The sequence below is a fragment of the Malaclemys terrapin genome, chromosome 7 (assembly GCF_027887155.1).
Source record: "Malaclemys terrapin pileata isolate rMalTer1 chromosome 7, rMalTer1.hap1, whole genome shotgun sequence".
In the NCBI taxonomy this organism is placed as follows: domain Eukaryota; kingdom Metazoa; phylum Chordata; order Testudines; family Emydidae; genus Malaclemys; species Malaclemys terrapin.
In genome coordinates this window covers 123461777-123472363 of record NC_071511.1, presented here as the reverse complement: position 1 = coordinate 123472363, position 10587 = coordinate 123461777, and the positions used below count along the sequence as shown (strand labels likewise).

Genomic DNA, 10587 nt, shown 5'->3' with positions numbered 1-10587 from the left:
GGGAGGGAAGATGGGGAAGAAAGTGGCCAGGGTCATGTGGTTATGTAAAATCTTATCCAGCTCTTCAAAAACTGGACAGGTTACGTGTCCCTCATTGGATATTTTGTCCCTGTTGTTCCTCATTTTAATGTAGGTGTTCTTGAGCTGTTTGCTTTTTTTTGGCACTGTTTGGCGTCCCAGTCATGGCCCCTCACAGACATCTGCCTAGCAATGTTCACTAGAAGATCTTTGTCCTGGTGGCTGACCACGACATGTCTCGCCTCCCCAGAGGGTGATGAGATCCAGGCTCTTGACACGACTCCGAGTGGCTGCTGGAAGTGTGCTGTTGGGTTTCTGGAGTGTTACTGCAGCTATTGTGATAAACTGGAATCCAGGAGCAAATGGACAAAATCTGGTTGTGCACCAGCTCGTACACAGGAGGAGCTGTCCGGTCAACTCAACCCCCGAGCTGGGGGGGCTATGCAGGTAAGCTGACAAGTCAGTAATGGTTGCTAGCAAAGCAGCGTGGGATAGCAGTTGGAGGACTGCCAAAGTAGTGCACAGCGGCATTGCGTGTACTTGAACAATAGACTGGACTAACTGGCTTCGCTGCAAAGTTAGTTCGCTTTGAAAGAGGACTACAGAGTCCTGTGATAAATGTGTAGTCGGTGCACGACAATGAATTGCATTGTGCGCATGCAAGCGTTTTCAAACCACATTAACTCCATTTAGCCCAGTTTAAACTCCCCGTATAGACAAGTACTCAGTAGTTGCCCTTTGTATGAAGAAATCATTGTCACGGTGGATTTAGACTCTAAATTGAAATTACTGGCTGCAGAACTAAATGCTGGGGCCAGGCATTCCGTATTGCTCAGCTCAGAGGCAACCCCCCTATGAACTGCAGGCTGGAGTATACAAGGCATGCCAGAGGCGAAACTGCACTGCCATGGGTCCTTCCTGCAAACCTGATTGTCATGCCAGCCTGTTTGAAGGTGGCATCTGGTGCTCATTTTCCCTTCTCCCTACTCAGCTCAACAGCCCACCCCATGCAGCTTCTGCTCCTCCAAATGGTCTTTTTGTTTCTGCTCAGCTCTGTGGAGTATGGACAGGTAGGTGGGGAAGAGGTGCTCTGAACTGGCCGCTCTGGAGTGACCCTAATGGTCCCAATGTTACTGGGGTACCCCTTGGAAAGGGAGCCCTAGGTGGCCATCTCTAAGGCCACACCTGATCTCTGTTCCTGTAGCCCATCCTCACACTTTACTATAGTAGGTGATAATCTCCCTCTTGGGCAGACTGATGTGACTGCGATGCTGATTTTCCTCCACCCAGCCGTTCCCGTTCTGTAACACCTCCTGATGGAGGCACAGAGGCGGTTTGCATTTGTGCCAGCTTTTCAGGAGCTTGTTCATAGTCCCCTGGTCTGTGATGCCCAGTAGCTTCTCTTTCTCTTCCCCCACTTCCGAGGGAGCCGCCTCAGGGGAGTGGGTGTGCCCCAGGCCCATGTCCTGGTTCATGGCCTCAAAGAACTGCTGGATGCAGACCTTGGCGAAGGTCTTGGCGTGCTCTGTGCAGGTCTCGTCGAACAGCTTGCGCTCAATGTCGATGTAGTGGGACCAATACTTGCTCTTCAGGAAGGCAGCTTGAGTGAAGCAGGGCCGGAGGGCCCTGACAAGGAAAGCCAGCATGGTCATCAGCAGCACGAAGGACCAGCCCAGAGCCTGCAGGGGTAAAAGGTGGGAAACCAAACTAGTCACAACAAGAAAGACCAAGGGTGGGGCTGGGCTCAACCAAAACCATGTCCCTGATCCCAAGTCTTTGACCTCGCAGGGTTGTTCAGATGCCACCAGTTCAGGCCCCTCTCTAATGAAGACTCTGGTTTGTTTTAAACATACCGCAAAGTCCATAACCAACAGGAATTGCCCACAGGGAAAACCGGACCGTGAGTGGGACAGTGTTTAAGGTAAGCGAGGGGCTGACATGGCCAGCATGGTCTTAATGAGGGGGGGAAATGTTGTTTGAAAGGTTCACCAGATCCTGAGCTCTGCCAACTCTCTCTAGATAATGGCTCTACCCTTTCCCCCAGTTGTCTTCAATAACTAAATCGGTAACGTTCCGGGACTGGAAGTATCTGGAGGGGAAAAGGGTACCCCTTAGGATTGAGTGTGTGTGTCTGTCTGCCTCTGTTTAGGGTGCCTGTGATAGGAAGGGAAAGGTAACAGGTGAGTTGGAATGAGAGCTGCCCCTCCCTGCTGTGCTGCGGATCCGTTTCTGCCTCTGCCAGAGATGTCAATGAAAATGTATCTGCTAGCAGCACAGATGTGAAACTGCTACGCTGCTGAGGGGCCTCGCTGGGACTGAGGGAGGCCAGGGAGCTCTCACTTCCTTCTCATGCTATGAAGGGTTAAATGCTGCAGTTCTTAGGCCTGGGATGGAGAAAACCTTTGTAGGTAACTTCAGGCCCCTCGCCCGCTCTAACTCCAAAGCACTATAGGGTACAGCAATGCATTTCTAAGCAAAAGTCTCCCATAGTTCAAGTCCTACGATCTTTTTTCTCTTGTGTTCGAATACTGGTATTTTCCAGACTCTACAGATCAATAAATGTGTTGGCGGAGGGATGGTCTTGTCATTTAGATGCTAGACCAGGCTTGGTTGCTCTGTTCCTTGGGCAGGGGTCAATTCATGGCTCTGCCACAGAGTCCCCTTGTGCAAGATACTTAATCTCTCTGTGCCTCAGTTTGCCTCCTGATAATGTGGATGGTGCCTCATGCAGGATGCTGCTGTTTGGCTCAGTCAATCCACGCTTGGATGCTGTGGTGATGGAGGACCTGTACCAGAGAGATGGGATTAAAAGGCCATAGTCTTTAAAGATTAAGCCCAGTCTGAATGCAAGGATAGATTGACACCATGCCCACCTTCTAATGGAGTCCTTTAAGTACCAGGAAATACCCTTTTATGAAATGTACTACCACTCAGCATTTATACTGACACTATAGACAGGAACCGAACCATAGCAGAGCAGATAGATACATTATATTACAGCAGTATGGAAGCATGTGTACCACTGCCTGCTACTAGTGAAATCAGAAAGACATGTGTGTGTCATAGGCTCTATACTGCTAGCAGCTAATGGAGATTCTCCTTCTGCACTAGTGGTAGGAGCCTGTTCTTTTGATAGCAGGAGTTCTACCCCCAGCGTGTGGCATAGCAATATAGTAACAACTGTTAAGTTGGAGGTTGACATGAATTTATTACAGCATTACCTGAAAATGGATCATCTGCCAGGGGCTGGTCTCCTAGCAGAGGAATAATAAAGGCTCTAAGGCAGGGTTTCTCAAACTTGGTTCTGCGGACCCTACTCCAGGAGGGCTGCCAGCCCTGCTGACCAACTCCTCCCCCTCCCTCCCAGCGCCTCCTGCATGCCGCGGAACAGCTGTTCAGCAGCGTGTAGGAGGCGCTGGGCGGGAGGGGGAGGACAGGGGATGGGGTGCGTTTGGGGGAAGGGGCGGAAAGAAGCGGGGAAGAGGAGGGGCAAGGGTGGGGCCTTGGGGAAAGGGTGGAGTGGGGGCGGGGCCTGGAGCTGAGCAGGGGGCTTGGGAGTCCGTGGAAATTTTTAAATCTAAATGGGGATCCTCGGGTTGCTAAAGTCTGCAAATCGCTGCTCTAAAGAGTTAAGCCATAAAATCAAGTGGCGCAGCCAGAACTTAAACCCCAGTAACAAGGCAAATCGTCTTGCTTAGACTGCGGGGTGGATTTTACACTTCCCGCTGAAAAGCTCAAGGGTATTTGCATCCTTTCTAAACCACGAGGAACAAATAAGCTGAGAGCAGCAGCAGGGAAGTGCTTTGTTGCTGCGGCTGGCTTAGCACTGGGTCACTTGGCATTGGGGGATGTTTACATTGCAAATGAGGAGACCATTTGTGCGTTGTCCCTGTACCTGGGTTTAGATTAGTTATTTCCACACAGACATGCACGTGCCTTTACTTCTCCAGCTGCATTGCATGACAATTACCATCAATTGTACCAGCCCAAATGGTGCTTCTAGTCCAATGCCCTGTCTCTGGTAATCGCCATATGAGTCCTTCATCCACCTGCTCATACGGTGCCATTTAATGGCGTGTCCTGAAGCGTGAGGATCAATAACCTTATAATTGGTTATCCAACCTGTGTAACTGCAGATGCTGCCCTTATTCAGACAACTGTCTCTTTTTGCTAAGCTGTTAGCCACAGTAATATCCAGCCTCAATGAGCAGATGCAGCTAGGCTGTCTTCAGTCTAATTCATAAATTCCAGGGATGGCAATAGAGAGGTCTGGCCTCTGGCCTGCATTAGGACCAGGCTTTCTTGTGCCCTGCCAACCTGCTGGACCCCAGTTGTCAGCGCCAGGAAGGGCAAACTGGACTTGCCTAACACAGCCTTCCCAAGGAGGGCTTGTGCATCGGTTCTATATTCAGGTACTGTCTCTTTTGCAATCACGCACCAGCTGGTGGAGAGTGTTTGCCAATCAGTCTGGAGGCCGGGTTCTGTTCTTGTCTCTGCCACTGATTCTGCCTTGTAGTGTTGGCCAAGTCACTTCCCCTCTATGTGCCTCAATTTCTGTATTTAAAATGGGGATAATGGTACTTGCCCATCTGAGTCTCAGCCCCACAGCAGGTAAAGAGATCCTTAGGTGGAAGGTGCAATAGCTGTGCTAGGAATGATCAGTCACTTAATATCAAGGTTCCATTTATAAAGAATTGAAACAATTGATAGCTGTTTATATGCAGATTAGCGACATAAAGGAATATAGATCGTTATAAATGGTCAGATAAGCCATGCTAATAAGCAACCTGTGACTTGTTTGACTCTAGCAATCTGATTAGCCATTTATTAAAACAGCTACTAATTAGTTATTAACCCTTTATAAATGGAACCGCTATATAAAGTGTGACCAAATTATCATGATTCCAGCAGCCCAGTGGCTATCTCGAATGCTTCCATATGGGGGGACCTGAGATCAGAACCCAGCACTTGGGTCCTCACTCCCGAGGCCAGCTTGTGTGGGAGAAATTTCTCCACCGGAAATTGCTACCTTTCGAAAAAAATCTTCCTTTCCCTGGTTCACAGTTCACTGAGCAACTCTTGTTCTCCTTGAAGGCCAATGTCCTGCATTTCTGCTCTCTAACAACCATGCCATGTGGTCCCAGACTCCTCTGATAAAAGAATATCTTGCAGAGGTAGGGTCCTTTGGTCAGAATAGGCAGTTGGCCAAATTCAGCTCTCGTGTAGGCAGGTATAACTCTTATTGACTTTAGGGGGAATTGCCCCAAGTATGCCATGGGCTGAATTTAGCCCTGGGTTTGAATGGATCACTTGCCTGCCGAAATGCAGCCACTTCTGGAGTGGAACATGGCTATCCATTTAATGGTGCACAGCAACACTCCCCAAGAATTTAGGACAGGAAGTGACTGTGAAAGCTGAATCCAACTGAAACGTCAGGGGGGGATTTAGGAAGGCACAATCTAACTACCCACATTGGAATTAGGCTAGGAGGAGACACTGAGGCTGACAACCCTAGTCTTCCAAAAAACCTGACCTGGGATAGTTAATGGTCATGGCGAGCCAAGGCATCAGATTTACATGCCATCCAAAAGACAGCACCCCCTGGAACCATGCTCAGACACACACTGTGGACCCCAAAGAAAGAGCACCCTCTGTTTTAGGTACCAACACTACTTCCTGCAGCAACCGTGGGTTTCTTCTTGAAAGTCTCCCATCCAGGTAGGACCAAGCCCATATAGCATAAGCCCCCCTTACCTGTGAGATGCAGCGCAGGTATCTCACCGCCACCTCCCTGGCCACAAGCTCCTGCCCGCTGTAGATCTCTTTGCAGGGGATGCGGGCCAGTATCCTCCTCATCTCCTTCTCCGACAGGCCCGTGAAGCTCCCGTTCCCCAGCTTCTCCACTGGCACCGAGGTGCTGAACGCACACATGAAGCATTTCCCATCCAGTAGTGTCACGGAGATCCAGACAGCGGGTGCGATCATGGCCCGCTGGGCCATGGAGCAGAACATGTAGCGCAGGACAGCTGGGTCCTTTTGCCTCATGCCCGTGGGCCTCTTCCACTCCTCTGCCAGCACGGACACATTGTTGTTCATCACAAAGCCCAGGAGGAACAAGACCAAGGGGGGCACAAACAGGATGCCCATGCCATACACCAGGTTGTAACTCGGCAAGCAGGGGCAGTTGAAATCAAAGGCGGAGTACATCTGGGCGCTGGCCAGGGCCATGATCCCACAGATGCCATTCATGAAAGATTCCTGATTGGACTGGAGGAACTGGAAGATCATTCGGAACTTATCCATCTTCACGGACAGCCTTTACCTCCCTCCTTTCCTGAACCAAGACCAATGTCTTGTTCCTCTTTGCTTTATTCTTTCTCCTTGGGAGTCTTTACTCCCTTCCTCCAAGACCCATGGCTCATTTGCAATGATCTCTTACTTCCTTCATGTTGAATTATTCAATTACCTGGAAAAATGCCCCACTTCCCCCTTCACAATATTTAAAGCAAACAAACTCACCCCTTTCTTTAGCTTATTAAAGAAACGTTGTTTGCAACAATCCCTCGTTTATTTTCCCCGCTTCTAAGAGAGTATTGTCCATGAATCTCGGCTAGTTCGTGGCTTGGTAAATCTGCCTTCTCTGTTCTTCTCAGTGCCCTCATTTCTCCAGTTCTTTGGTCATTGAGACCTTTTATTTGTTGGGGGAGCTGTTGTTATATTTCTATAGTCCAGACAGCAATCTAGGTTCTCAGCAGGAAAGGGAGTTGGCTGGACTCTGTGAACTTGTTTGCAAATGCTACAGGGTAGCTGAATGCTCCTCCCACAGATAATTGGTAAGCAGGTGAAAACACATGATCCACTTCCGTAGGATTGTCTCCCACAAGGATGAGAGCGCACTAATGCAAAAATCAGGATGTCTGGAACATCTCTCTCTCTTTCTGCTAGGTGAATTGTATTGAGGCTAGCAAAACAATTGGAGTGGTTCCTAGATTTATCAGCTTCCCTTCCCCCCTTTCACTTCTTTGGGAACTAGTGATGCTGCCGCACTCTGTTGTGTTCTGAGTGGGGTTGGAAGGTAAAGGCAATTCTAGAGTGAGGCGGGGTAAAGTTGCCCATGCTCTAGAGTGTGATACATCGGTACAGTATAGAGCTGTTGTCCTATTCTCCCCTCTGCTCCACAGAAGAGCACTCTCGCTTTCAGCCAGACTTACAATGGGACACTTGTCATATTTTGGACTCTTACAGGGCTGTGCACCTAAGGATCATTAAGCACTTTACAAACACTAATCCACAAAGGCCACCACAGCCATGGGTGGATGAGAGTTTGTACAGTAAGTAAGTAGTAGTCTCCCTGGCTTTTAGGGATGGAGACTCTGAGTTACAGACTAGAGCGAGATGTTGGTTAAAATCCAGTGGTCAGAGTCAGGAGTGCTGGGTTCTGTTCCTGGAGGTCCCCTGCAGCCCCAGATTTGCAGTGTGACCTCCCATAAGACACTTCATCTCTCTGTACCTTCATTTCCCCACGTACAAAATGGGGACCATCCTTACCAGCCTCACACTGGTATTGTGGAGACTCATTTTTTAGCATGAGCCCTGTCATTTTCATTCACGGTTTATTAAGCACTTTTGAGATGCTGGAGGGGAAGATGCAAAGTATTATTATGATAGAGGTTAAATGGTTTTTTTGAAATGAGTCACCGACAGAGCCCAGGTGTCCTGTCTATCCTGTGCTCTAGCCGCAAGCCACACGGGGCCCATTCCTCCATTCCTTTAGTGGAGTAACACCTGGCATGAACTTGTCTCGTGCTGGCTCCCGAGAGCCTTGGGGAAAAGAAATCTGTTAATAATATGTTAACAAGCCACCCTATGTAAATTGGTTTTATGAGTGAGGTAGAAACCAGGCTCTCTCTGAGGGGGCCCGTTATGCTGCCTGTGTGTAGTTAAGCAGGGAAGTTGCATTGCTCGGGTCAAAGGTTCTGAGATTGGATTATTGCACACAGCCCTGCTCCCCAGCTCTCAAGGACTTTGCTATTAACATGGGATCCATTCATTTTCATATGTTGTCTTCTTTTCTGTGTTTACAGATCCTCTTTATAAAGCAGGGTCCCATAGAACATAAGAATGGCCATACTGGGTCAGACCAATGGTCCATCTAGCCCAGTATCCTGTCTTCCGACAGTGGCCAATGCCAGGTGCCCCAGAGGGAATGAACAGAACAGGTCATCATCAAGTGATCCATCCCCTGTCGCTCATTCCCAGCTTCTGGCAAACAGAAGCTAGGGACACCATCCCTGCCCAGCCTGGCTAATAGCCATTGATGGACTTATCCCTGCTTCTGACATACTGGTCAGCACCCCCAAAGAGGGGTAAAACTTGAACCTCTTCTTGCATTGGGCAGGTTCAGCTCTGGAGCTGGACTCAGAATGCATGGCTCAGAACCAGAGTGTGGGATTCAAACCCCTTTGAGCTCTGTGGATGATCAAACTGGGGTTCTGGAACTCACAGCTTGGATCTCTCTCGACTCAGAAATAGGTTCACCCCACAGGAGAGGATGCATGAAGATGCCCCCTTCCCAGCATTAGACGCTGGCAGGCACCAGCTTCTGTGCATCCTACAGCTCAGGCTCTGCCAATCTCAGCTATGGGGGTTTTGTCTAGGGAGGGGCAAGCTGCTTGGAAATATAGAATCCATCCCTCACTCCAACCTCATTTGGAAGATGGCCCAGAGGCCACCCTGCTGTGTACTGGGAGGAAGGGTCTTTCAGAAGAGTCCGTCTAACAGACTCCAAGGTTTGGTCCATCTGGGCCCTATTTACACTTTCCCCATCCCTAGGGAGGAAAGCGGGAGGGAGTTGAGATGGGAGAGAAGCAAGCTGTCATACTGTTTCTTGTAGTTGTGGGGGGATGGGATCTGAGGTGACCTAGTCTAATGCCCTATTAAAGGACAGGCGGTTACTGACCTAAAAACATTTTACCAGCTGATCTCTTTTGACAATGAGTGATAAATCGTGTCACATGTAGACTGTCACTTTGGCACCAGCTCAAGTATAGGGACCGCTCAATCTCCTCAACTGTCCCTGACTGAAGAGCTAGTAAATGGATCTGTCTTGACCAATCTGCAAGCACCTCACCTCACCATCCCTCTCTTCCTTTCTTATTCTGTCCATTCTGAAAGGGTGCATTAAGCTCAAATGGGAGCTGGACCCAGTTCAATGTATTGTAAATGTCTAGGCAGAGTGGATATGCTCAAGACCTGATACTGGGGATGAAGGAAACAAAGGCTAAAGAATTCAGTGTATTAATTCTAGGGTCTCATAAGCCAGCAAAATAACTGTTTGAATTAAATTCCAACCTGCCCTCAGAATGTGAACCGTTGCAGCTTCTGAAGATATAGGAATGGGGTGCTAGGAAAAGAATCAGTGTGGGTGAGGGAGGGTGGTCTATTGGCAAAGGCCCAGGTCAGGAACCTGGGAGAACTGGTTTTAGTTCCTGCCACAGATTCCCTGTGTGACCTTGGTCAAGTTACTTAATCTACCCTCTGCCTCAGTTTCCCATCTACAAAAAGGGCATGATATTCCCCTGCTTCTCAGGGGTATTCTGATGATTCAAAACCACCCATGGTTGCAATGCTGTGGGGAGGATTGACCTATAAGTACCCAGCCAGGCAGAAATATGTAAAAGCATCCATCCAGGGATTCATCCAGCAGCTTGTGCTGTCCTTGGGTCCCCTAACTCCTGCCAAGAAAGTGAATGATTTGCTTTATCACATGAGGTTTTTCCCCAGTTCCTCCTGCTAACAACCCATTCCCAGGGGATAGCATTGGCTAGGGAATTTGTGCTCTGACATGTTCTCTTCTCACTATTTTATCCAGTCATGTTTAACCAGTGCCATCCACCCGAGTATCTCAGGACTTCCACCCTTGTGTCTTCACGTAGGCCTACGCTTGCAGCGGTGTGCAGAGTACGGACATGGCACACCCCAATAGCATGGGTGTAACTAGCAATGTAGACACTGAGGCATTGCATAGGTGAATAGAATATAGACATGCCAGAACCTCTAGGCTATATATCTATATGGGGGTCTACATGCTCGTGCAGTGCCTCCCATATCTATACTGCTGCCTTCCGGAACCTTTCCCAGCCGCAGTGAAAGTCTCCATTTACAGCAGGGAGAGGCTCTGGCAACTGGGAGAGGCTCCAGCAGCTCCTTGCCTTTGCCAGAGCCTTTCACTGCCATGTGTACAACACACCACGCCGTGTGGACGCAGCCTGCCTTTCACTGCGGTGTGCAGCGACACGTACCCTACACACCGTCACAATTGTAGACAAGGTTTCCAAGCCTTTTCTGTATTGGCCTTTGAGATGTGTGGGGGACTTCCCCAACCCACCTTAACTTCGCCAGTATACTTGCATCCTCTCCCCTACACCAATGCACAAATCAATGTATCAGGTCACTCTGAACCTTCAAAGCACTGGGGCTTTCCTATGGGAAGAGTGAAACCGGACGCTGAGGCTCTGCATGTATTTGACAGACAGCGCAGAATGAATAAGACAGATCCCTCCAAGCTGT

At 49.1% G+C, this 10587-nt stretch overlaps 1 protein-coding gene across 1 annotated transcript; it reads right to left on the bottom strand.

The window, feature by feature from the left end:
• Window positions 1-1229: 1229 nt before the first annotated feature.
• Window positions 1230-6321, bottom strand: CALHM1 (calcium homeostasis modulator 1). The gene is made up of 2 exons (XM_054033474.1): window positions 5773-6321; window positions 1230-1697 (listed from the first exon to the last, which is right to left on the bottom strand). The coding sequence occupies exons 1-2, from the start codon at window positions 6319-6321 to the stop codon at window positions 1230-1232; spliced, it is 1017 nt and encodes a 338-aa protein (XP_053889449.1).
• Between the last annotated feature and the right edge of the window lie 4266 nt (window positions 6322-10587).